A 27338-nucleotide genomic window follows, 5' to 3' on the forward strand; every position below is an offset into this window, starting at 1 on the left:
GAGGTTAATAAACTACTAATATCCTGACAACTGTGCCGAGGATGAAGGTAAGAAACTTCCTCTGTGATATAAGGACGTGTCGATTCTTCTAACCTGCTGATAGTTTCCCTTTAAATAGTCTTTTAGCACTAAGATTGTGACATGGTGTGGAGGTATGATAAGAAAACAAAGTACTGTATAGCAGAAGGTTTATTCTTATAAAGTTGGTATATAAGGTGAAGAGAGCGGAGAATGCTGAGCCCCTGACATTATCCAGCACTGAGCGGCTGACGGGGGCTGACACCTTCTCCGGCTGGATAAGAGTCAACTGAAGAAACCGTCTGATTCCTCTAGACATCACAGGGACTTGTGCTGACAACCGCCACCTCCTCCCCCTGGCATTTGAGGATGCCAGTGTCACATTCGCTCAGGGTTTGCTTCTTGCCATTCACTAGGACACAAATGCTGATGCCATCTGCTTGGCAGGGCCGGGCTCCTCGGCAGACACAGGTTTTATCTAGACAAAGAGGTAGAAGGAGGGCGACAATTACAGCTGATATCTGGAGTGCCCGGGCAATGTACAGATCATCGACTACAACCATATAAAGGGAGACACAGGAACACCAACTAAAGTTAAAAGATTTGTGTTTGGGTAAATCAGGACCTTAAAGGGATAATCTGCCATCTTTCAAAAGCAGCTCTGCAGGTTGTGCTACTACAACTCAGCTCCATTAAATTCAGTGAAGCTGAATTGCAATGCAACACACAACCTGGGGACTGGGGTGGCGCTGTTTGTGAAAAAAAGCAGCATTTTTTTTCTGAATCCTTGATAAACCCTTCAAGGGCTAGTTCACAAAAATATCGCTTTCAAATCAACTGGTCTTAGCAAATGGAAGAGATTTGTAATTTACTTATATTAAAAAATCTTAAGTCTTCCAGTACTTAACAACTGCTGTATGTCCTGCAGGAATTGGTGTATTCTTTCCGGTCTGGAGAGCAGAAGAGGTTTTCTATGGGGATTTGCTACTGCTCTGGGTAGTTCCTGACATGGACAGAGGTGGCAGCAGAGAGCACTGTGTAAGACTGGAAAGAAAACACGATTTCCTGCAGGACATACAGCAGCTGATAAGTACTGGAAGTAAATTACAAATCTCTGGCAAAAAAATTGTGAACAACCCCTTTGATTCTATGGAGGAGATGCTGACCTAGGGTGCTGCACACATGGGACATCCCAGAAATGAGGATGAACTGAAACATATTTGCATATTCTCAATGGGGATCAAAAATTTACTAAATCCAATTGTTCACTTACATTTTGTTGGTCTATAATTTTGACAGAAAACATATTTTACTAGCATGTAAAAATTCAAGGGATATTTCTAAAGGATTCACTTACTTTTTCCCCCCTGCACTGTGAATGTTTACTCAGTGTGCTCAATAAAATACATGAAAGGCTATTGGTGCATTTACACAGACAGATTTATCTGACAGATCTTCGAAGCCAAAACCAGGAACAGACTATAAACAGGGATCAGTTCATAAAGGAAAGACTGGGATCTATCCTCTTTTTAAATCCAGTCCTGGCTTTGGCTTCCAAAATCTGTCAGATAAATCTTTCTGTGTAAACGCACCCTAAATGTGACTTATAGATCAATCAGACCTTATTTATAAGCAATGCAGAAATACAGGGACTTCTAGGGATGACTTTTTTCTTGCAACTATATGTATTTCATGGCCAGTTGTTCATTTAAAGAGGAACTCCGGTGAAAATTGTCTGTAAATAAACTGGTGTTGGAAAGTTAAATAGATTTGTAAATGACTTCTATTTGAAAATCTCCAGTCTTACAGTACTTACCAGCTGCTGTATGTTCTGCAGGTGGTAGCGTATTCTTTCTAGTCTGACACAGTGCTCTCTGCAGCTAATTCTTTCTATGTCAGTAACTGTCTAGAGCAGTAGCAAATCCCCGAAGAAAACCTCTCCTGCTCTGGACAGTACCTGACATGGACAGAGGTGGCAGCAGAGAGGACTGGAAAGAATACGCCACTTCCTGCAGAACATACAGCAGCTGATAAGTACTGGATGACTGGAGATTTCTGAATAGAAGTAATTTACAAATCTATATAACTTTCTGACTAGAGATGAGTGAGCATGCTCGTCTGAGCTTGGTACTCGTTCGAGTATTAGGGTACTCGATGGTATCTCGTAATACTCGAGACAATGGCATCTGCATGTTTGGGGGCTTTTTCTCAGCCAATCATCATGCAGGAGAGGCTTTGGGAGCTTGTAGCATCACGTGGGAACCCTACATGTGGATAGCAGTGATTGGCTCGCCAGATCAGATGACCTGGGCATACAAGAATCAGGTACTGCGATGCTCGCTTCAGACGCAGGCCGGATGAGCTTAGGGAGAGAGCTGCTGTCTGTCAGGGAGAGTGTTAGGGTGGGGGAAAATAGTGTCTGTTAGGCAGGAATCATCCACAAAGAACCCAATAGTCCTTCTAAGAGCTACAACTACATTATTTTTGGCCTACTCTTGGCTGCTGGCTGGGATTTGTAGTGCAGCTACCGCCATCTTGGCTGCACACTGTGCAGAGCGACTGGTGCCAGAAAGGGGACAGCACGTGGCCCACCTAGACCCCAAAGAAATTGCCCAAAGTCCTCTCAGTACTCATTTTTGCTGCTGCTGTACCTTGGCTTGCTGGGATCTGTAGTGCACCTGGCTGTGCAGTGTGCAGTGTAATGGGTGCTCTAAAACATACAGCGCCTGGTACCTGGTACACACAGACTCCATAGACTACACCAACACTCCTCCCAGTTGCACCTAGTTGGGAGCTTTCCTAACATATGCCAGCACATGTGCCTTGCCCATCTTGGTTTGGGTCAGCACTATTGTATTAAGGTTGACCACCCGGCTGTTGCCCAGAATTAGGCATAATGATACGATTAGGCAGCCTCCGAGGCGTCCATACATGCTGCCCCTGCTGTTTCCTGTCCATTTCCGTTGTGTTTCCATCATTTTCTGAGGTTGACAGGTTTTTACACGACGTTATCTCTACCGAACTTTGGTCCCCTGCAAAAATGCTCGAGATTCCCATTAACTTTAATGGGGTTTGTTACTCGAAACGAGCACCAGAGTATCGGAAAATATTCGTCTTGCGTAGCGAGCACCCTAGCATTTTAGTACTTGCTAGTCACTATTTCTGACACCAGTTGAAAACAATTATTTTTAACCGGAGTAGCCCTTTAAACAGACACCATGTAATACCCCATGTATCCTGTAGTGGCCGCTGTATGGGAGATGTGACAAACAATGTAACAGATTTCCCAGATATGTATCCAGCAAAAACCATGTAGAAATGATGGAGACGCTATACCTGAGCAGGTCTCCCACAAGTGGCACGAGTCACATGACCGCTCTGCTGTTTGGGGGAACTTGCAGTCAGCGTCCTTAGTCAGGGTGTATGTCCTCCCCAGACACTGGAGGGCGAGCATTTTACAGACCGTAAGCGCCACAGATTTGCCGTTTCTTCCGTCAATAGCGCAAACATCCAGTGAAGAGCTGAGAAGCAAATACAGGACACCATGTTTATTATGACTAGTCTATACACAGATCTCACAGAGCATTGTCTAGACTGGATACAATTGTATCACTTCTCAGCTGAGAGTAGGACTACCTATGTACAATGTATCAGTCTGGAGTCCAGGCTGTAGAGCTCACAGAGCATTGTCTAGACTGGATACAATTGTATCACTTCTCAGCTGGGAGCAGGACTAGCTATATACAATGTATCAGTCTGGGGTCCAGGCTGTAGAGCTCACAGAGCATTGTCTAGACTGGATACAATTGTATCACTTCTCAGCTGAGAGCAGGACTAGCTATGTACAATGTATCAGTCTGGAGTCCAGGCTGTAGAGCTCACAGAGCATTGTCTAGACTGGATACAATTGTATGACTTCTCAGCTGAGAACAGGACTAGCTATGTACAATGTATCAGTCTGGAGTCCAGGCTGTAGAGCTCACAGAGCATTGTCTAGACTGGATATAATTGTATCACTTCTCAGCTGAGAGCAGGAGTAGCTATGTACAATGTATCAGTCTGGGGTCCAGGCTGTAGAGCTCACAGAGCATTGTCTAGAATGGATACAATTGTATAACATCTCAGCTGAGAGCAGGACTAGCTATGTACAATGTATCAGTCTGGGGTCCAGGCTGTAGAGCTCACAGAGCATTGTCTAGACTGGATACAATTGTATCACTTCTCAGCTGAGAGCAGGGCTAGCTATGTACAATGTATCAGTCTGGAGTCCAGGCTGCAGAGCTCACAGAGCATTGTCTACGCTGCATACTCTTAGCTGAGGGCCGGACTATTGTGCTGAATCTCTTATCTATTATTTAGCAGCTGATTCATTTCGGCAGATTAATATTCACGCCATTCTTCCTGCTGATCTAACATACTGAAGCGATCGAAGTCTAGACGGTTGTTCGGCATCTGACGTCTGACACGTACATCCACCATTCCTCGCATATGTTAGATACCTGGCTGCTTCCTCTTGTTCACTGACTGAAAAATCTATAATGTAACTAAATAAAGAATCCGGCTGCAGTCAGTGAGTGTGATCTCTCTTTTATGTGTAAACTCCAATAATCCAGAAGCTGCGGATCCTGTCAGTCTTCAGAGTCTGGGCCCCGAGCTCCTCGCTGCTAGTAATCATTTACATAGGAAAGAGGGGTTAAAGGGACGATGGTGAGTGGCCGCTGGTCTTACCCGCACTCATACGGCATTCTGCAGGTGCACTTAGAATCCTGGATCTTTTCCCATGGTTTGCATTTAGAGTCATCAACTTTTGGGGTCTCTGCAATATGAGAAGAATATGGAGGCCGCATATATTATACTGTAATATATACTGTTTACTGGAGCCTTATACTTTAAGGATAAGATAGCAAGAGCAAAAGGGTAGACAGAACCTGACCTGTCTAACAGGAACCTGGAGACCTATCCGTCATATCTGTGCCTGCCCTAAGCTGCACCTCCTCCTGTGTAATATCCTGCAGCAGCTCTCACCCCTAAGCTGCACCTCCTCCTGTGTAATATCCTGCAGCAGCTCTCACCCCTAAGCTGCACCTCCTCCTGTGTAATATCCTGCAGCAGCTCTCACCCCTAAGCTGCTCTTCTCCTGTGTAATATCCTGCAGCAGCTCTCACCCCTAAGCTGCTCCTCTCCTGTGTAATGTCCTGCAGCAACTCTCACCCCAAAGCTGCTCTTCTCCTGTGTAATATCCTGCAGCAGCTCTCACCCCTATGCTGCTCCTCTCCTGTGTAATATCCTGCAGCAGCTCTCACCCCTAAGCTGCACCTCTCCTGTGTAATATCCTGCGGCAGCTCTCACCCCTAAGCTGCTCCTCTCCTGTGTAATGTCCTGCAGCAACTCTCACCCCTAAGCTGCTCTTCTCCTGTGTAATATCCTGCAGCAACTCTCACCCCTAAGCTGCCCTTCTCCTGTGTAATGTCCTGCGGCAGCTCTCACCCCTAAGCTGCACCTCTCCTGTGTAATGTCCTGCAGCAGCTCTCACCCCTATGCTGCTCCTCTCCTGTGTAATATCCTGCAGCAGCTCTCACCCCTAAGCTGCACATCTCCTGTGTAATGTCCTGCAGAAACTCTCACCCCTATGCTGCTCTTCTCCTGTGTAATATCCTGCAGCAGCTCTCACCCCTATGCTGCTCCTCTCCTGTGTAATATCCTGCAGCAGCTCTCACCCCTATGTTGCCCTTCTCCTGTGTAATGCCCTGCAGCAGCTCTCACCCCTAAGCTGCCCTTCTCCTGTGTAATGTCCTGCAGCAGCTCTCACCCCTATGCTGCTCTCCTGTGTAATATCCTGCAGCAGCTCTCACCCCTAAGCTGCACCTCTCCTGTGTAATGTCCTGCAGCAACTCTCACCCCTAAGCTGCTCTTCTCCTGTGTAATATCCTGCAGCAGCTCTCACCCCTATGCTGCTCCTCTCTTGTGTAATATCCTGCAGCAGCTCTCACCCCTAAGCTGCACCTCTCCTGTGTAATGTCCTGCAGAAACTCTCACCCCTAAGCTGCTCTTCTCCTGTGTAATATCCTGCAGCAGCTCTCACCCCTATGCTGCTCCTCTCCTGTGTAATATCCTGCAGCAGCTCTCACCCCTATGCTGCTCCTCTCCTGTGTAATGTCCTGCCGCAGCTCTCACCCCTATGCTGCCCTTCTCCTGTGTAATGTCCTGCAGCAGCTCTCACCCCTATGCTGCTCCTCTCCTGTGTAATATCCTGCAGCAGCTCTCACCCCTATGTTGCCCTTCTCCTGTGTAATGTCCTGCAGCAGCTCTCACCCCTAAGCTGCTCTTCTCCTGTGTAATGTCCTGCAGCAGCTCTCACCCCTATGCTGCTCCTCTCCTGTGTAATATCCTACAGCAGCTCTCACCCCTATGTTGCCCTTCTCCTGTGTAATATCCTGCAGCAGCTCTCACCCCTAAGCTGCTCTTTTCCTGCAGCAGCTCTCACCCCTATGCTGCCCTTCTCCTGTGTAATGTCCTGCAGCAGCTCTCACCCCTATGCTGCTCTCCTGTGTAATATCCTGCAGCAGCTCTCACCCCTAAGCTGCACCTCTCCTGTGTAATGTCCTGCAGAAACTCTCACCCCTAAGCTGCTCTTCTCCTGTGTAATATCCTGCAGCAGCTCTCACCCCTATGCTGCTCCTCTCCTGTGTAATATCCTGCAGCAGCTCTCACCCCTGTGCTGCTCCTCTCCTGTGTAATGTCCTGCAGCAGCTCTCACCCCTATGCTGCCCTTCTCCTGTGTAATGTCCTGCAGCAGCTCTCACCCCTATGCTGCTCCTCTCCTGTGTAATATCCTGCAGGAGCTCTCACCCCTATGCTGCTCCTCTCCTGTGTAATATCCTGCAGCAGCTCTCACCCCTATGCTGCCCTTCTCCTGTGTAATGTCCTGCAGCAGCTCTCACCCCTAAGCTGCTCTTCTCCTGTGTAATGTCCTGCAGCAGCTCTCACCCCTAAGCTGCACCTCTCCTGTGTAATGTCCTGCAGCAGCTCTCACCCCTAAGCTGCTCCTCTCCTGTGTAATGTCCTGCGGCAGCTCTCACCCCTAAGCTGCACCTCTCCTGTGTAATGTCCTGCAGCAACTCTCACCCCAAAGCTGCTCTTCTCCTGTGTAATGTCCTGCAACAGCTCTCACCCCAAAGCTGCTCTTCTCCTGTGTAATATCCTGCAGCAGCTCTCACCCCTATGCTGCTCCTCTCCTGTGTAATATCCTGCAGCAGCTCTCACCCCTATGCTGCCCTTCTCCTGTGTAATGTCCTGCAGCAGCTCTCACCCCTAAGCTGCCCTTCTCCTGTGTAATGTCCTGCAGCAGCTCTCACCCCTATGCTGCTCTCCTGTGTAATATCCTGCAGCAGCTCTCACCCCTAAGCTGCACCTCTCCTGTGTAATGTCCTGCAGCAACTCTCACCCCTATGCTGCCCTTCTCCTGTGTAATGTCCTGCAGCAGCTCTCACCCCTATGCTGCTCCTCTCCTGTGTAATATCCTGCAGCAGCTCTCACCCCTATGCTGCTCCTCTCCTGTGTAATATCCTGCAGCAGCTCTCACCCCTATGTTGCCCTTCTCCTGTGTAATGTCCTGCAGCAGCTCTCACCCCTAAGCTGCTCTTCTCCTGTGTAATGTCCTGCAGCAGCTCTCACCCCTATGCTGCTCCTCTCCTGTGTAATATCCTGCAGCAGCTCTCACCCCTATGTTGCCCTTCTCCTGTGTAATATCCTGCAGCAGCTCTCACCCCTAAGCTGCTCTTTTCCTGCAGCAGCTCTCACCCCTATGCTGCCCTTCTCCTGTGTAATGTCCTGCAGCAGCTCTCACCCCTATGCTGCTCTCCTGTGTAATATCCTGCAGCAGCTCTCACCCTTAAGCTGCACCTCTCCTGTGTAATGTCCTGCAGAAACTCTCACCCCTAAGCTGCTCTTCTCCTGTGTAATATCCTGCAGCAGCTCTCACCCCTATGCTGCTCCTCTCCTGTGTAATATCCTGCAGCAGCTCTCACCCCTGTGCTGCTCCTCTCCTGTGTAATGTCCTGCAGCAGCTCTCACCCCTATGCTGCCCTTCTCCTGTGTAATATCCTGCAGCAGCTCTCACCCCTATGCTGCTCCTCTCCTGTGTAATATCCTGCAGGAGCTCTCACCCCTATGCTGCTCCTCTCCTGTGTAATATCCTGCAGCAGCTCTCACCCCTATGCTGCCCTTCTCCTGTGTAATGTCCTGCAGCAGCTCTCACCCCTAAGCTGCTCTTCTCCTGTGTAATGTCCTGCAGCAGCTCTCACCCCTATGCTGCCCTTCTCCTGTGTAATGTCCTGCAGCAGCTCTCACCCCTAAGCTGCTCCTCTTCTGTGTAATGTCCTGCAGCAGCTCTCACACCTATGCTGCTCCTCTCCTGTGTAATGTCCTGCAGCAGCTCTCACCCCTATACTGCTTCCCTCCTGTGTAATGTCCTGCAGCAGCTCTCACCCCTAAGCTGCACCTCTCCTGTGTTATGTCCTGCAGCAGCTCTCACCCCTAAGCTGCTCCTCTCCTGTGTAATGTCCTGCGGCAGCTCTCACCCCTAAGCTGCACCTCTCCTGTGTAATGTCCTGCAGCAACTCTCACCCCAAAGCTGCTCTTCTCCTGTGTAATGTCCTGCAGCAGCTCTCACCCCAAAGCTGCTCTTCTCCTGTGTAATATCCTGCAGCAGCTCTCACCCCTATGCTGCTCCTCTCCTGTGTAATATCCTGCAGCAGCTCTCACCCCTATGTTGCCCTTCTCCTGTGTAATGCCCTGCAGCAGCTCTCACCCCTAAGCTGCCCTTCTCCTGTGTAATGTCCTGCAGCAGCTCTCACCCCTATGCTGCTCTCCTGTGTAATATCCTGCAGCAGCTCTCACCCCTAAGCTGCACCTCTCCTGTGTAATGTCCTGCAGCATCTCTCACCCCTATGCTGCCCTTCTCCTGTGTAATGTCCTGCAGCAGCTCTCACCCCTATGCTGCTCCTCTCCTGTGTAATATCCTGCAGCAGCTCTCACCCCTATGCTGCTCCTCTCCTGTGTAATATCCTGCAGCAGCTCTCACCCCTATGTTGCCCTTCTCCTGTGTAATGTCCTGCAGCAGCTCTCACCCCTAAGCTGCTCTTCTCCTGTGTAATGTCCTGCAGCAGCTCTCACCCCTATGCTGCTCCTCTCCTGTGTAATATCCTGCAGCAGCTCTCACCCCTATGTTGCCCTTCTCCTGTGTAATATCCTGCAGCAGCTCTCACCCCTAAGCTGCTCTTTTCCTGCAGCAGCTCTCACCCCTATGCTGCCCTTCTCCTGTGTAATGTCCTGCAGCAGCTCTCACCCCTATGCTGCTCTCCTGTGTAATATCCTGCAGCAGCTCTCACCCCTAAGCTGCACCTCTCCTGTGTAATGTCCTGCAGAAACTCTCACCCCTAAGCTGCTCTTCTCCTGTGTAATATCCTGCAGCAGCTCTCACCCCTATGCTGCTCCTCTCCTGTGTAATATCCTGCAGCAGCTCTCACCCCTATGCTGCTCGTCTCCTGTGTAATGTCCTGCAGCAGCTCTCACCCCTATGCTGCCCTTCTCCTGTGTAATATCCTGCAGCAGCTCTCACCCCTATGCTGCTCCTCTCCTGTGTAATATCCTGCAGGAGCTCTCACCCCTATGCTGCTCCTCTCCTGTGTAATATCCTGCAGCAGCTCTCACCCCTATGCTGCACTTCTCCTGTGTAATGTCCTGCAGCAGCTCTCACCCCTAAGCTGCTCTTCTCCTGTGTAATGTCCTGCAGCAGCTCTCACCCCTATGCTGCCCTTCTCCTGTGTAATGTCCTGCAGCAGCTCTCACCCCTAAGCTGCTCCTCTTCTGTGTAATGTCCTGCAGCAGCTCTCACACCTATGCTGCTCCTCTCCTGTGTAATGTCCTGCAGCAGCTCTTACCCCTATACTGCTTCCCTCCTGTGTAATGTCCTGCAGCAGCTCTCACCCCTATACTGCTTCCCTCCTGTGTAATGTCCTGCAGCAACTCTCACCCCTATGCTGCTCCTCTCCTGTGAAATGTCCTGCAGCAGCTCTCACCCCTGAGCTGCTCCTCTACTGTATAATGTCGTGCAGCAGCTCTCACCCCTATGCTGCTCCTCTCCTGTGAAATTTCCTGCAGCAGCTCTCACCCCTGAGCTGCTCCTCTCCTGTATAATGTCCTGCAGCAGCTCTCATCCCTATACTGCTTCCCTCCTGTGTAATGTCCTGCAGCAGCTCTCACCCCTGTACTGCTTCCCTCCTGTGTAATGTCCTGCAGCAGCTCTCACCCCTATACTGCTTACCTCCTGTGTAATGTCCTGCAGCAACTCTCACCCCTGAGCTGCTCCTCTCCTGTATAATGTCCTGCAGAAAGTCTCACCTCTAAGCTGCTACTCTCCAGTGTAATGTCCTGCAGCAGCTCTCCCCCTAAGCTGCTTCTCCCCTACTGCACCTGTCTGTAAAGTCCTGTAGCAGCTCTCACCCCTAAATTTAATGTAGATCACAGCTGGTAGATATATAGATAAGTACTTTACACAGCCTCTGAACACTTTGGCTTGATGTTAGTTACTCTGATTAAATTTAGTTGACTCAGTGGTGGTGACAGTGGACTGCCGGTTAGAGGTTAGGGACCCTATCCAGACTGAGGGTACTCAGTTGGGGGCTGTTAGAAGAGAAAAACCCTATGCTCACTGGAATGAACATCCACCTATGCTATCTTGTGGACACTGAGTGACACAGCATTAGGAACAGAGGCCCACCTAGTGGGAGAAGCTAGGCATTGGGGTGACCGTTTAGGAAACCTAACAGCGTGCAGTAGAGTTTTCGGCTTTAAGTGTGCTTACCTAGCTACTGACGTATAGAGTACCTCCTGCAGATTTGTGCAGTGTTCAGAAGAAGAGGCATAGCTGCCCGACGTGGCTAGGGTTTTGTCCTGCGCTTTTTCCCCACAGCCTCACCGTAAGGTTCTCTAGCCAGACATGGCTCAGTAATCAGGTGTACTTAAAGGGAAACTAAAGTTCTGCCTGCACACTCTGATTCAGGGTAGTGGCCCAGCGATGGGTCCTGGTCTCTAGGCCAGGCCCTGAAAGAATCTCCTTAGGAAAGTCTCTTTCTCAGTACTCTGTCTGGAACTAACAGAACAGTACTAACAAAAGACCTCCCCGACTGACTCCAACCCCAATATACATACTTCTTCAGGGGGGCTCTAATTGGGCAGGAAGATTAAAATAACCCTCTAGGATAGGTTAGAGGAATACAGAATCTCACAGAGTGGCATAGAATGCATACAATCAATACAGTAAACAGTTAACCTTTAGCAGTTTCTCCTTCTCGTGCTATATAAGGTTCAAGTCACAGTGACACCTGGTGGTGGGAGCAGCATACTACAGACCTCAGTCTCAGAGCATATACATACATAATACCGACCTATACCTGCATAGATAAAGCAGTGGACACCCGCTCTGGGACACTGCACTCACCCTTCTTTACACACTGAATGCTTTTTATAGGCGGATTCCACGTTAGGCTAGAAGTGCACTGAATAACATCCGAACCATCCAAGTCCAGGCCGGGAGGACATGACAGCTTCAGCTTGTCCCCAACTTCATAAGGGTATTTCTCGGGAGCTGCTCTAATGTTACTCGGAAGGTCAGGAGAGGAGCACATTATTCCTGAGAAGATATATAAGGAGCATTAACAATATGGATTGTATCAGTGTAAATCCATTAGTATTCCTATAGACTGGATTTCCTCTAAAGATCTATCACTAATCTCTTCCTATTGATTATTGCACTATGTGACCTGGTATGTATACTCACGTTGGCACTGCATGGCATTGACCTGCCACTGAAGGTTGTCCTTACACTCGGCGATGGGGTCACCCACCAGTGAATAGTCTTTGTTGCATGTATATATGATCCGTTCACCGGCATGGTAAATGCCATCGTCGTCCTGTAATGAAACACAATGCACATAAAAAAAAAAAACACATTTAAAAGGTCACCAACCCACCAATATCCATTTGAACACAGGAATTAAAGGGGTTGTCCAGATTAAAAAAATATATATGGTTGCTGTCTTCCAGGCACACCACCAAATTTGTTTACAACTTGGTATTGTAGTCCTTTTATTGGGGAGGAACTGCAATGTCACACGCAAAGCCGCCATGTTTTTCTAAGCCTGGATAACCCCTTTAAGGGTTTTTTTCACCCCAAATTTTTATCTTTCAAATCGACTGGTGCTAGAAAGTGCTAGAGATTTGCAATGTACTTCTATTAAAAAATCTCCAACTTCCAATACTTATCAGCTGCTGTATGTCTTGCAGGAAGTGGTGTATACTTTCCAGTGTGACACAGTGCCCTCGGCGGCCACCTCTGTCTATGTCAGGAGCTGTCCACAGCAGTAGCAAATCCCCATAGAAAACCTCTCATGCTCTCCAGACTGGAAAGAATACCATTTCCTGCAGGACATACAGCAGCTGATAAGTACTGGAAGACTTGAGATTTTTTAATGGAATTAAATTACACATCTGTGGCACTTTCTGGCCCCAGTTGATTTAATATATATATATATATATATATATATATATATATATATATATATATATATATTTTTTTTTTTTTTTTTTTTTTTTTTTTGTGAATTACCCCTTTAAGTTTCGGGTCGATCTACATGTAAAAATGGATGTTGATGGAACGCTTACTATAACAATGGAGTAAATCCGGTCTTGGTTGGAGGTGATAGACGCCATACCTGGATATATCCGTTTTGCAGAGGAGGGGGGGCAGAGCAGAACCGTGTGGGTAATATTTGGACATCGAAGCAGTGCGGCTCCACGGTGCTGAAGAGAAAGAGAAAGGATTATTTAGTATTTAAGTTGCTTAGCAACCACTTAACATGGCTGCTTTCTTCCAGAAACAGTGCCAGCCTTATACTGAGGTTGTGTGTGGTATTGCAACTCAGTTCCATTGACGTAAATGAAGCCCAGTTGTAATACTACATACAACCTAAAGGGATAAATGTATACCCTGCACATATATTGATGTTCTTCCTGCCCAGCTATAGTATTGTGGAGACAATATGGCGGTACTCTATTGTGTGCAGGTCTTGTGGACAGCAGGCATACATGCAGTGATGATGATGATGATGATGAGGAGGACTGCTGTTAATCTTAATCTATAGTAACAACTACTAATGTAGGTGACTTCAGGGGAGTCCCCCGGGACACGACCAGTGACCTTTGTGTAAATGTATATAATTTGTATATGTAAAGCTGGAGGCCACGTCTCACAGATGATGAAGCGCCTTGTCTGGTCGGTGACAAAGTGGCAGTGACAGTTGTCAGAACAGGTGAGCGTTTCTAGAGAGGACATGTCATGCGGGAGACACGATATTAGCACATGGCAGATGCGGCCCGTATCTCCGCACATTAGTCCAGATTAAATCTGATTAAGTCATTTCTGTGGCTGCAATACAGTGCGGGCGAGGAGTACAATGTGCACCGCACCGTGATATCCCAAACCAGCAACAGTACTCTGCAGGGACCTGCTGCCCCCCAGGGGATGTGGCACCCTGGGAAATACTGCACCCCAGGACATACTGCACCCCAGAGGATGTGGCACCCCGGAAAATACTGCACCCCAAGAGATACTGCACCCCAGGAGATGTGGCACCCCGGGAAGTAATGCACCCCGGGCAATACTGCACCCCAGGGGATGTGGCACCCCAGGAAATACTATACCCCTGGACATGCTGCACCCCAGGGGATGTGGCACCCTGGGAAATACTGCACCCCAGGGGATGTGGCACCCCGGAAAATACTGCACCCTTAGAAGATACTGCACCCAAGGGGATGTGGCACCCTGGGAAATACTGCACCCAAGGACATACTGCACCCCAGGGGATGTGGCACCCCAGGAAATACTGCACCCCAGGACATGTGACAGCCGGGGAAATACTGCACCCCAGGACATACTGCACCCTGGGAAATACAGAACTCTAGGAGATACTGAACGCCACAAAATACTGCACCCCGGGAGATACTGAACTTTAGGAGATAATGAACCCCAGGAGATACTGCACCCCCGAAGAGAGGGTTTCCTTAGTCTCCCTGTACAATTAGAGTCCCCTGAAGGTATATAAAGTGGGGTTGGCGCCAGCTGTGGCATGTTCTGGCAGATGTTCCTATTAGTTAGAGGGTATTTTGAAGAGAAGGGAGAGATAGCCTGCTGAGGAGGTTTATCCAGGGCCTGGCCTAGAGGCCAGGGCCCATCTGTGGGTACAAACACTGAATCAGAGTGTACTTGCAATACTTTATTCCTCTTAGCACACCTAACCTCCTAACTATGTCCAGCTCACGGTGAGGCTGTGGAAGAAAAAACATGGGTCAATCCTATCCACGCTGGGTGGCATTCTCCTCACATCCTGAAGGTCATTCTTGAATACTCTATCCGTAGTTAGGTAAGTGCATATAGCCAAAAACTCCACTGCAAGCTGCTAGGCTTCCTTAGAGATCATCCCGATGGCCAGCTCTCTCACTAGGTGGGCCTACGTTTCTGGTGTAGTGTCACTCGGTGCCCAAAAGACAGCAATAGGCGGACATTCATTCCCTATACCAAGTCACCACAGCTGAATACTCAAGGATCTGGATAGGGGCCCAACTACCTCCTCAACCTACCGGCAGTCCACGGTCACCACTGCTGAATAACTTAACTAAAGCTAAGTAACTATAGACTGTGTAAAGTACGTCTATATTTTCCTCCAGCAAAGCTGTGACTTGTCGAGATATATATTATTGCCAGTGAAAACTGTGAAGAAACTATTCTGTGTATTACACCTTGATTGAAAGAACTGTATAGTGTGCACTGCCACCTTAAAGATTTCAGTAAACGTATTCCTGGTTAAGTTAATTGCTGGACTCTGTGGCTCCTCTGTTCTTCAGTATACCCAGGGGTGAGTGCATACCACTGCTGGCCATCGTGATAAGTACCTCAGCAGTACACAACCTCTCACCCAGCTTAACAACACTTGGCAACCCCTGGTTACTGCAACTGTACATGAGGAGGTACTTGTAATTGTGACCGCACTATGGGGGAGATTTATCAAACATGGTGTAAAGTGAAACTGCCCAGTTGCCCCTAGCAACCAATCAGATTCCACCTTTCATTTTCCAAAGACTCTGTAAGGAATGAAAGGTGGAATCTGATTGGTTACTAGGGGCAACTGAGCCAGTTTGACTTTACACCATGTTTGATAAATCTCCCCCTATATCAGAAAAAATGTAGGCAAAGCAGTCGGCACTACAGGACACCTAGGACAGGATACTAATTAGGTTTTTGCAGGTTATAAGGGAAACGGATTGTGAACGCAGTTCAAGTGGTGCAAACCACTCGAATACATATAGTCCATCCAACACTTGTAATAGAAGAAAACTTGAGAGTGCACTCACCATAAAAAACTTTCTTTATTGGATCCTTTTAAAATCGCAAACTATAGCAGACAACGGCATGGCACGCCAGCACCCTCCACTGATCGTTACAGCTGTTTTGTGCTAATCACAGCACTTCCTCTGACGTCAGAGGAAGTGCTGTGATTAGCACAAAACAGCTGTAACGATCAGTGGAGGGTGCTGGCGTGCCATGCCGTTGTCTGCTATAGTTTGCGATTTTAAAAGGATCCAATAAAGAAAGTTTTTTATGGTGAGTGCACTCTCAAGTTTTCTTCTATTACAAGTCTCCCCCTATATGTTACACCAGTTCAGATAAACAGAAGGATTCTGGAGACCAACAATTATATTTATATGTAAACAATTATATTTATATTTATATGTACCGTAAATGTTGTAACTCATCCTCTTCACATTTTTGGCTTTCTATTGGCATTCCAATGCAGTTCTTCCCCCCACCAGAAGGGGCAGGATTGTTACACACCCGGCTCCTCACTCGTCTATCAGAGCTCCAGGCACAGGTACTCCAGGAGGTCCAGCAGCCCCAGTTACCATCAATAACTCCTTAAAGAAAAAAACAAAACATGGCTGAACAATATGGTGGTCTATACATTATTACTACACATCACACAAACACATGAAGCATTTAACATACAACACATGTATATATTGCATGAAAATCTTTAAAGTGTCACTGTCGTGAATTTTTTTTTTCCCGAAATCAATAGTACGGGCGATTTTAAGAAACTTTGTAATTGGGTTTATTAGCCGAAAAATGCATTTTTATCATGAAAAAAGCAGTTTGAAGCTCTCCCCCCTGTCTTCATTGTTCTCCTATGGAGAGAGCTAAATAAAAGACCAAAACAGGACAACAAAGAGTTAATCTACAAATACCTCACCCTCTATCTCCTCTGACAGTCACCACTGACCTCTCTGAGCTCTGATTACAGCTGTCACCAAGCTCTGTGCCTGTAATTCTCTGTTATCTGCTTTCTGCTGTTGGCTAACTCCCCCCTCCCCTCTCCCTAGAACAGACAGGGTTGTGTCTGATGCAACAAGTCACAATTTCCTGATTTTTTTCAGTGGATGGAAAAGAGGAGGGAGGGGGGACCTGGGAAAAGGCTTTTTAAATGCAGATAATGGCATATTTGGCTAATAAACCCAATTACAAAGTTTCTGAAAATCGCCTGGACTATTGATTTCTGCAACAACAAAAAAAATTACAACAGTGACTCTTTAGGCTCTGCCCCATGGCATGATTGAAGGAACAGTGCCGTATATTTAGTAGTGGATGTTCCAGGTATTGCAGCTCAGTAAATTCTCTCTCATTTCAAGGTGGCTAATGAATGGTATAGACAGACTGGATGGCCATAGGAGGGGCCTCCTATATCATATCCATATAGACAGCCTGGTTGGCCAGAGGAGCAGGCCCCTATATGACATCCATATAGATAGACTGGTCGGCCACAGGAGGGGGGCACCCTCTATGACATCCACATAGACAGACTGGTCGGCCATAGGAGGAGTCCCCTATATACCATCCATATAGACAGATTGGTTGGCCATAGTAGGGGTCCCCCTATATGATATCCATATAGACAGACTGGTCGGCCAGAGGAGCGGGCCTCTATATGACATCCATATAGATAAATTGGTCAGCCACAGGAGGAGGGCACCCTCTATGACATCCACATAGACAGACTGGTCGGCCATAGAAGGAGCCCCCCTATATGACTTCCATATAGATAGACTAGTCGACCATAGGAGGAGCCCCCCTATGTGAATGCCATATGGATAGACTGGTCGACCATAGTAGGGGCTCTCCATATTACTTTCATATAGATAGACTGGTTGGCCATAAGAGGGGGCCCCCCTATACGACATCCTAATAGAAAGGGGGCTTAGAATTTTCTTCATCACTTCTCCTTGGACATGAGACTGCTTGCGCGGAAGCAGAACTTGGCTTCAGAGGCTACAATACATGAGCACAGCCATATGAACATTATAAGCCTCCTTCTATAAACCTTCTCTATGTCAGCCGCAGCCACAAAGGCGACGCGTTTTATCACCTGGATAAAGCACAGGATCAATAGAGCCTCCGCTACAGACACTAGAGCTAAGCTTCACTTCTCTGAAGGAGCCAGCATTCACATCACTACAAAGCAGGACATGGCCCCTATTATCTAGGTTAGAATTCATCTTGCTCTGGTCCATTTTCCACTTTCCCTTTCTATGAGCCGTCACAGATGCAAAGGAACGACACGTATAGGTGCTGCAGTACATCTCTGATGTGTCTGTATTGCTATCATCTCTCACAAGTTAAAAGATTTAAAAAAAAGGTTAAAGGTTAGAGGTTATCCAGGATTTAAAGGGGTGCTCTGGCAAAAAAAAAAATCTTTCATATCACCTGGTTCCAGAGAGTTATACAGATTTGAAATTTACTTAAAAATCTACAGTATTCCAGTACTTATCAGCTGCTGTATGTCCTGCAGGAAGTGGTGTATTCTCTCCAGTCTGGCACAGTGCTCTCTGCTGCCACCTCTGTCCATGTCCGGAGCAGAGAGCACTGTGCCAGACTGGAGAGAATACACCACTTCCTGCAGGACATACAGCAGCTGATAACTACTGGAAGACTTGAGATTTTTAAACAGAATTTTTTGACACTAGATGATTTGAAAGGATTTTTTTCCAGAGTACTCCTTTCTCCAGAGGATCCACACTGTGCCTGAGAGGTAAAACCAAAACTTCTCTATTCTACAGGCCCATTCCGCTCTCACAATAAGAGAACAAGGAGAGTGACATAATATCCTAAAAGTTTACCCCCATGTACAAAATAGCAGCCATGCCACAATGACTGGCTCTATGGCAATCACTTTGGATGGGGATACATGTATGTGACATTTCCTTCAAGGATGGGATAGATATATAAGTATGAAACATACCGGGATCATCCTCGACCAGGAAGCCTTGTTCACAGGCAGAGCCATAGGTGAACGGCTTACAGTGGCACACACACTCTGTGCCCACGACCAGTGGCAGCCCTTTGTTCTCGCATGGTTTACACCGACATGGACTATCCTCACTCATATACTCCTCGATGGCTCGTTTCAGGTACAGTCTTTTAACCGAGTAACATGGCACTTCTTTTACCAACTCATATAATGGAGTCAACTAGGGGGAAGAAAGCAAATAGGCAATAGGTTACATCTATTAAAGGGGTTGTGGAGGACTGGGAAAAGATGGCTGCCTTCTTCCAAAAACATCACAACCCTTGTTTATGGTTTGATATTGCCACTCAGCAGCTCCATTGACGTGAATGGAACTGAGCTGCAATACCACTTGTAACCTATGGACATGTGTGGCGCTGTTTCCAGAAAAAAAAAAACAAGCCTGTTTTTCTAGTACTAGACAATCGATGTCCACAGAGATTATAACAGCCTTTATATTATCAGATATTGGTCGACATTCAATGCAAGACCATTTGTAGAATATTTAGATGGGCTATCCTAAAAGGGGCTGTCTGGTTTAGAAGACATGGGGCGTTGTTAGCTAACAGAGGGGGTGTCTCATTCAGGACCCTCATCTAGCAGAGAACAGTTATAAAGAGGACCTCCCCATGGAGGACCCGAAAACCCATTGAATTTAATGAGAACCATGTAATACATCATTTCCCCTGTGGAGGTGCTGTGGGAAAACTGAACACTTGTTACCAGATCTCCGTTCAGATTTCAACCGATCCCCTGTGAACAGACAAAAACCTCGGCACCTTTCTTTATAAGGCGGGCAGCCCCTTTAAGGTTTTCTCTCTTTTACGCAAGGGCACATTTATACGAACGCCAGCACATAAATCATTGTCTGTTCTTGCATTTATCCTTTATATAGGAATATTGCGGCATAGCAGAAGAAGGTTAATAGGACGCAGCAGGCAGCTACGGGAAGGCATACAGTATATACGTCCTTGGGGTGCCCTTCTCTGTCAGGCTGATAAAAACATTGTCTATGTGCAACATTTCTCTCAATATCTGGGAAAATATCTGTAGTTTCTTTTACCCCTATCCAGAGCTGCATTCAAAATTCTGCTCGAGGGTTTATCCAGGATTTAAAACACATAGCTGCTTTTTTGTTTTGTTTTTTGTTAGTTTTTTTTTTGTAAATAGTGCCACCCCTATCCTTAGGTTGTGTGTGGTATTACAATTCAACTTCATTTACTTCAATGGAACTGAGCTGCAATACCACACCCAAACTTGTCTGAATTTTACCCATTACAGTGTAACATGCATAGTGCATTAATAAAAAATAACTTAAAGTGTACAGCACCTGTTTGGCACTGTACACTGCGCCAAACAGATCCATTCGGCATCAGCACCTTTAAAGGGATTATCTAGGCTTGGAAAAACATGGCCGCTTTTTCACAGAAACAGCAACTCTCCTGTCTTCAGTTTGGGTGTGGGGTTTTGCAGCTAAGTTCCATTGAACTGAATTGAGGTGAATTGTATTACCACACCCAACCTGAGGACAGGGGTGGCGCTGTTCTTGCAGATTTGTCAGATGTTTTTATCACATACAGAAATATAATTGCAATCATATTATGAGTAACAAAAGCTTATATTGACAGTTAGAATGAGGTAATGCAGCAAGTCAATATTTGCAGTGTTGACCCTTCTTCTTCAGGACCTCTGCAATTCTCCCTGGCATGCTCTCAATTGACTTCTGGACCAAATCCTGACTGATAGCAGTCCATTATCGCACAATCAATGCTTGCATTTTGTCAGAATTTGCTGTTTTTTCTTTGTCCACCCGTCTCTTGATGATTGACCACAAGTTCTCAATGGGATTAAGATCTGGGGAGTTTCCAGGCCATGGACCCAAAATCTCTATGTTTTGTTCCCTGAGCCATTCAGTTATCACCTTTGCTTTATGGCAAGGTGCTCCATCATGCTGGAAAAGGCATTGTTGATCGCCAAACTGCTCTTGGACGTTGGGAGAAGTTGCTCTTGGAGGACATTCTGGTACCATTCTTTATTCATGGCTGTGTTTTTAGGCAAGACTGTGAGAGAGCCGATTCCCCACACATGAATGGTTTCAGGATGCTTTACAGTTGGCATGAGACAAGACTGGTGGTAGTGCTCACCTCGTCTTCTCCGAATCAGCTGTTTTTCAGATGCCCCAAACAATCGGAAAGGGGATTCATCAGAGAAAATGACTTTCCCCCAGTCCTCAGCAGTCCACTCCCTGTACCTTTTGCAGAATATCAGTCTGTCCCTGATGTTTTTTCTGGAGAGAAGTAACTTCTTTGCTGCCCTCCTTGAGACCAGGCCTTGCTCCAAGAGTCTCCGCCTCACAGTGGGTGCAGATGCACTCACACCTGCCTGTTGCCATTCCTGAGCAAGCTCTGCACTGCTGGTAGAGATGAGCGAACCTGCCGGATTTCTGGTTCGTATGAACCAGAAATCTCGGCATCTGATTCCCGCTGTCTGCTCGCTCCGTGCAGCGGGTGGATACAGCGTAAGGAACGCCTAGAAAAGTGGGATACAGCCTATGCCATAGGCTGTATCCCAGTTTTCCAGGCGTTCCAGCGGGAGTCAGATGCTGAGATTTCTGGTTCTTACGAACCAAAAATCCAGCAGGTTCGCTCATCTCTACTGGTAGCTCGATCCCGCAGCTGAAACACTTTTAAGAGACGGTCCTAGCGCTTGCTGGTCTTTCTTGGGCGCCCTGGAGCTATTTGGCAACTATGGAACCTCTCTCCTTGAAGTTCTTGATGATGCTATAGATTGTTGACTGAGGTGCAATCTTTCTAGCTGCGATACTCTTCCCTCTTAGGCCATTTTTGTGCAGTACAATGATGACTGCACGTGTTTACAGATAACCATGGTTAACAGAAGAGAAACAATGATGCCAAGCACCAGCCTCCTTTTAAAGTGTCCAGTGGTGTCATTCCTTCTTAATCATGACAGATTGATCTCCAGCCCTGTCCTCATCAACACCCACACCTGTGTTAATGGAGCAATCACTGAAATTATGTTAGCTGGTCCTTTTAAGGCAGGGCTGCAATGATGTTGAAATGTGTTTTGGGGGATAAAGTTCATTTTCTAGGCAAATATTGACTTTGCAAGTAATTGCTGTTAAGCTGATCACTCTTTATAACATTGTGGAGTATATGCAAATTGCCATTTTAAAAACAGAAGCAGTAGACTTTGTAAAAATTAATATTTGTATCATTCTCAAAACTTTTGGCCATGACTGTAGAAGTCCACTGCCAGTGACAGACAGGGCCCAAGTCCTTCCCCGGCTCCAGAGAGGCCTGGATGGGACAGAGTTCACTATGAACAGGAGGCCATGTAAGTCCCTCATTATTCACCAGATATGTGAGTCTGTCAGGAGCAGCTGGTCCACCTGTAAGCCCAGAGTACCCCTTTAGGTTGTGGTCCCTGTCAGTATACAATGTACTTGACACCTTCATTCAATTCGCTGACTCATCATGGACGTCTCCCGTCCTCGATCATCATCCGACCAGACGCGCGCCACATTGCTAACATCAGGCTGCGGTATGTCGGGGATGTGAGCGGAATGGTAATAACATTGATAAACATATTTCAGGCAGAGCCATTGATCATGCAGAAAGGTCAGCGCGGTTCCTGTCAGAGCCCTAATTACTTTTTGTCTCTCATATTCCCTAATGCAAAAGGTGTTGAAGTGTCTGGCGATGTAAGACATGATAAATGGCGCTGTCATGTGTCGCCTGCTAGAAGAAAGTCACCATAACTTCTCATGGCTTAAATAGATCTTCTTATGTTTCAGCCGCGTATGAAGAAATGCAAAGAGAAATCATAAAATCCTCTGAGGAGACACCAAGCAACTCCCCCAAGAGCCTGGACTACAGCCTAAAACAGTTGTACCCAGTCCAGGCAATGCTCTGTGAGCTAAACAGCCTGGACTGATATGTGGTGGTCGAACCTGTTTTAGTGCCCAACTGCTGGGATGATGATGTGTCGGTGGTTGGAATATAGCTCAGCCAGTGAGGATGTAGTCGTGATGCCAGTGCTGGTTCAACACACAGATAAGATGGTATACCGGCTTTGTTTAGTGGCTGGCTATATTGTTCCCCAATGGTTGGTGACCTGCAGGGCTGTGAGGGGTCCCTTGGGCTCTTATCACTGTGGTCCAGAGTGGAGAGATGACCCACCCGAACTGTCGGTACCGCTACCCACAGAAAGGGGAAAATGGTGTAGCCTGTGTGTAGGTGCTGCTGCAATAACCACTGACTCCCAGTAGAATAAATAAAGTGGTTTTACGGAAAGTCTCTTACAATACAGGATAACTCTTCCCTAGGTGACTTCTGGGATACAAACTTGAGCTCACTGAATCTGTGCTGAGAGTTGCTTAAGTGCTGAGGTAGAGTAGCAATGCTGGTTTGGTTTAGTGCTGATAAGAGTAGAAGAGTTTAGAAAAGTTGAGAGGAGTTTGTCAGGAGAGCCCCAACCCATTGTAGTAATGTGCTCTGCCGGAACTTGTGAGAAGAAATACTTGAAGAAGAATACTTGTGAAGTGAATACTTGTGCCCGTGTTTTGACCTTAATGTCGCTAGAACCATCTTCTGCCCTGCAGTGTCGGGGTACCCGTCCTACGAAGGTGACACAAGCCCCAGTCTTGGTTACCTGAGAGTAGCTAAGTGTCTAAAATATTTCTGTGTCACCTTCGCTGCGAGATAGAGTACGTAGGACTTTATACGGTTGCTTTGCTCTTTCCGGGTGAGTTCCTCTGTCTAGGATACCGCCCAGCTCCATTAACAGAGGTTCTCGGGTGGGTTGGGGTGATCTCTGACTTTGCACTGCTAAGTGTCTGTAGGTATAACTTGTTGAAAGAAAGTGTCTGTGTTCTCCATACATGTTTCTGTCCACTAGTACAGCTGGTCTGTCAAGGACAGGGAACCTGGCAGAGCCAGGCCCTGGCTAAGTACATCAGGGATGCCTTGTCTGTGTGTGTCCTTCTCCTTAGAGAATCAGAGGAAAACTGACTAAGTGATGCTACACTTCATCTCCTCATGTGACTACTTCCTACAGGGTGTGTAAGAGTCCCTGTGAGTGGTGAAGAAGAGAGTATGTAAAGAAAAGAAGCTAGAGATAGGTAGAAGGAAAAGAGTATCTCTCATTGGTTCACAGAATCACATAACAAGACAGTAACCTTATAGTGACTACAGCTGTGTAACACATACAAAGTTATACATAGTGACATCTGGTGGGGAAATTCATATACAACCTCATCACCACTCCACTTTGGAGTACAAGGCTTTTCACAGACACATCAGCCGTCATCTGCAGCAAGTGTTTCCTTTTCCTGCAGCACCACCACAGGAGGAAAGAGGTACTACACAGTTCTTTTTGACATTAATGGGCTTTCCATGTATTATATGTGCTATATATATTATTAGATCTCCAGAGGTAGAGACACTCTTTGTAGCCATTTACCCTTTATAGACAAGATCCAAAATGAAAGGCCGTCCTTTCTTTTAGCTTTATAATTTATTCTAGCCATAGACAGTTTGGATTTTTAGCGATACATAGATATATAGATTTTTAGCGATACATAGTACTGACCTTAAACTTTATGATGCTGGGCAGATTTGTTACAGAACCCGCCCAGGACGCGTAGCGTTGGTTATTTGCGACTGGGTCATCAATGGAGATATAGTTCAGCGCAGAGATAAATTTGGGTTCTCCTCCCTTCACAATGGCCTTGCCTTCAACTTCTTTCCCACTGTTTCCTGCAAATGTGAAGGACAAGCTGTATGTGTGAAGTTGGGTGTGGTTTTATAGGCCATGCAATGCTCTTGTGTCCCTTTTGTCTAGGGTCGGCTCCATATTTTTGCGGTCCCACAGGTGAGAGAGCCATAGTTGCCAATAGTCCCGATTTTGCCGGGACTGTCCCATATTTGAGGAGACAATCCTGGCAAAATCATGTCCTGGGTATGTTTCAGGAAGCCCCGCCTCTGCCTCCATAAGCCCCACCCCCACAGAAGTCCCACCCCCAGTCGTGTGCTCAATGCTATCTTTGGTGACATCCGGTGGCTGGAAGTAGCTAGGACAGGAGCTGCAGAGCCCAGGAAGTAAGTCCTCCCCCAGCTGGTGCTCAGTGCTGCCCTGCAGGTGCTGCTGCCACTGTGCTGGGGCTAAGGGTGAGGGGCTCCTGCCAGGCTATGCATAGTTGGTGCCTAAGGGGGGGAGAACAGCTCTGGGCAGACTGCTAATCCTATCAGGACCTGCAGCCTGTGGGAAATACACCTAGCTTTATAGAAATGCCTACCTGCCCCTTGTTCTGCCCTGCCAAGAGGTTCTGCAGCAGCTGCTATGACCTATGGCTTGTAGCTGACAGTAATGATGTGTTTATTTAGATGCAGTAGAGCTGAAGCATAGCATACATTAGTCTATGGATATTCAGCCAGTGGCGTAGCTACCATGAAGGCAGGGAAGGCGGTTGCTATGGGGCCAGTAGAGGGAGGGGGCCCGGGGAAGATAAGAGCCTCCTGTGTCCTTTTGCTTAAACCCTTATGTACTGCAGTGTGTAAGTGACCCAGTGTTCTCTTACATGCTGCAAAAAGGGTTAATACAAAAGACAATTAGCTCTCTCCCTCACTACTCTGATAACCTCTGACCTCTGTTCTCTGAGCTCCTGCAGAGGTCATGGGTTATCAGTGCAAGAGTAGTGAAGGAGAGAGCTAATTGTCTTCTGTATTAACCCTTTTTTGTGTTGCAACATGTAAGAGAACACTGGGTCACTTACACACTGCAGTACATGAGGGGTTAAGCAGAAGGTAGTCTGCTCCTGCTCCTATGTATATAACCATGATGCTCCTAATAGGCTGTTATAGTTAAATACAGTGGATGGACAGAACATGTAGACATTGGCTTTCTCCTCTGCCAGTCACTGTTGTGGCTGCACGCAGGATTCTGCCTCTGGCCACAATTTTTTATTTTTTTTGCCACATCACCGAGTATATATATTATATATAAAATTTTATAGTGTGTAGGGGAGGGGGGCCCCATACAGTTTTTTGCTATGGGGCCCCATGAATCCTAGCTACGCCCCTGTATTCAGCACTTGCTATGTTCACACTACGTGAACAACCGGCCGTTCCGTGACCCCGGCCGGTCTTAGCCCAGATCATCTCGGCCGGTACTTAAGGCCGGTGATCTTTCCGACCGCGGAGCTCTGATGCGGGCGCATCAGCGCGCCCGCATCAGAGCTTCCCATAGCACACAATGAAGCTCCGGCCGGGATCCCATTAAAAATAAAGCTATGTCCCACCCCACAAAACTACGGCCGTAGTTCTGCGGCGAGAACTACGGCCGTAGTTTTACGTAGTGTGAACATAGCCTAAATGTGGAGCGAAAACTTGATGTGTTTGGCAGGAAAAAAAAGAGTTGCAGATCACAGTCTTGGGGTGCAGACCTTATCACAGTAGTGAATAGACCAGTGCCAGGGTGGATGCAATCTCTCTGTGGAGAATCAGGACCCTACTGTGCCAGGACCAGGTAGCTAAAAAGTTGCTGGGTGATATTCCTCATATGATCTCATAACAAACAACCCTCTTCAGACTGGAGCTATGGCGGCTATCTATAGCATTATGCAAACAGCTCTCTATATATGAATGGCTTAGGGTCCATTTACACAGAAATATTATCTGACAGATAACATTTGAAGCCAAAGCCAGAAATGGATTTGAAAAGAGGAGAAATCTCAGGCTTTCCTTTAAGACCTGTTGCCCATTTATTGTCTGTTTCTGTGTAAATGGACTCTCAGTCCCGCAGCTCATCTCAGCTATTGAGTCTTAAAATGGGGGGGGGGGGGGGGTTTACCACTGCCCCATTGCCCCTTATGCCTCATCAGCATGGGGGGAGGCAGGCTGCAACCTTGTGCACACGACCTCATCATTTATATCTGGATCCAGCTTTTAGACCCTCTATCATAGGTTCTGCAGCAGCTGGGGTTTGTTGTGAGGTTCTGCAGCAGCTGGGGTGTGTTGTGAGGTTCTGCAGCAGCTAGGGTGTGTTGTGAGGTTCTGCAGCAGCTAGGGTGTGTTGTGAGGTTCTTCAGTAGCTGGAGTATATGAGGTTCTGCAGCAGCTGGGGTGTGTTGGGAGATTCTGCAGCAGCTGGGGTGTGTTGTGAGGTTCTGCAGCAGCTAGGGTGTGTTGTGAGGTTCTTCAGTAGCTGGAGTATATGAGGTTCTGCAGCAGCTGGGATGTTATGAGGTTCTGCAGCAGCTGGTGTGTGTTGTGAGGCTTTGCACCAGCTGGGGTGTGTTGTGAGGTTCTGCAGCAGCTGGGGTGTGTTGTGAGGTTCTGCAGCAGCTAGGGTGTGTTGTGAGGTTCTTCAGTAGCTGGAGTATATGAGGTTCTGCAGCAGCTGGGATGTTATGAGGTTCTGCAGCAGCTGGTGTGTGTTGTGAGGCTCTTCAGTAGCTGGGATTTGTTTAGAGATTCTGCAGCAAGTGAGGTGTGTATTATGATGTGCTGTAGAAGCTGGGATTTGTTATGAGGTTCTGCAGCAGCTGAGGTGTGTATTATGATGTGCTGCAGCAGCTGAGGTGTGTAATATAACGTTCTATGTGTATTATGATGTCAGTGTAGCACCACTCACCTTTATAAGTACAGCCTCTTACTTTATAAAGAACCAGATATAATCTTTTAGCTGTAATTTTCGTACTAAAAATTCCAGCATATAGCGCAGCTGCTTCAGAACATCATAATATACTACTAGTGACAAACCACACCCCGCAAACCACACCCACTGTAGGCCCCAGGCCACACCCACTGGCTGCTCTCCAGACTGTAGGGTTGAGGACCTTCGGGTCAT

General features: G+C 47.2%; 1 protein-coding gene across 1 annotated transcript; it reads right to left on the minus strand.

Moving 5' to 3' along the window:
- Nucleotides 1-157: 157 nt before the first annotated feature.
- On the minus strand, nt 158-27338 carry C7 (complement C7). The gene is made up of 11 exons (XM_069963556.1): nt 27274-27338; nt 27123-27187; nt 24081-24247; nt 18426-18654; nt 15870-16047; nt 12792-12879; nt 11858-11990; nt 11519-11710; nt 4747-4834; nt 3355-3539; nt 158-496 (listed from the first exon to the last, which is right to left on the minus strand). Exons 1-11 carry the CDS (start codon nt 27336-27338, stop codon nt 330-332), a joined length of 1557 nt encoding a protein of 518 aa, XP_069819657.1. The 3' UTR covers nt 158-329.

The sequence above is a fragment of the Dendropsophus ebraccatus genome, chromosome 3 (genome assembly GCF_027789765.1).
Source record: "Dendropsophus ebraccatus isolate aDenEbr1 chromosome 3, aDenEbr1.pat, whole genome shotgun sequence".
Lineage (NCBI taxonomy): Eukaryota > Metazoa > Chordata > Amphibia > Anura > Hylidae > Dendropsophus > Dendropsophus ebraccatus.

Excerpts from the sequence above, each read along its gene's own strand:
- C7 (XM_069963556.1), bottom strand. The coding sequence starts at position 27,338 with ATGACCCGAAGGTCCTCAACCCTACAGTCTGGAGAGCAGCCAGTGGGT. Across the intron at positions 27,188-27,273 it reads GGTGTGGCCTGGGGCCTACA|TACGAAAATTACAGCTAAAA; the intron begins GTGGGTGTGGTT and ends TGGAATTTTTAG. Across the intron at positions 11,991-12,791 it reads TGCAAAACGGATATATCCAG|GACGACGATGGCATTTACCA; the intron begins GTATGGCGTCTA and ends GTTTCATTACAG.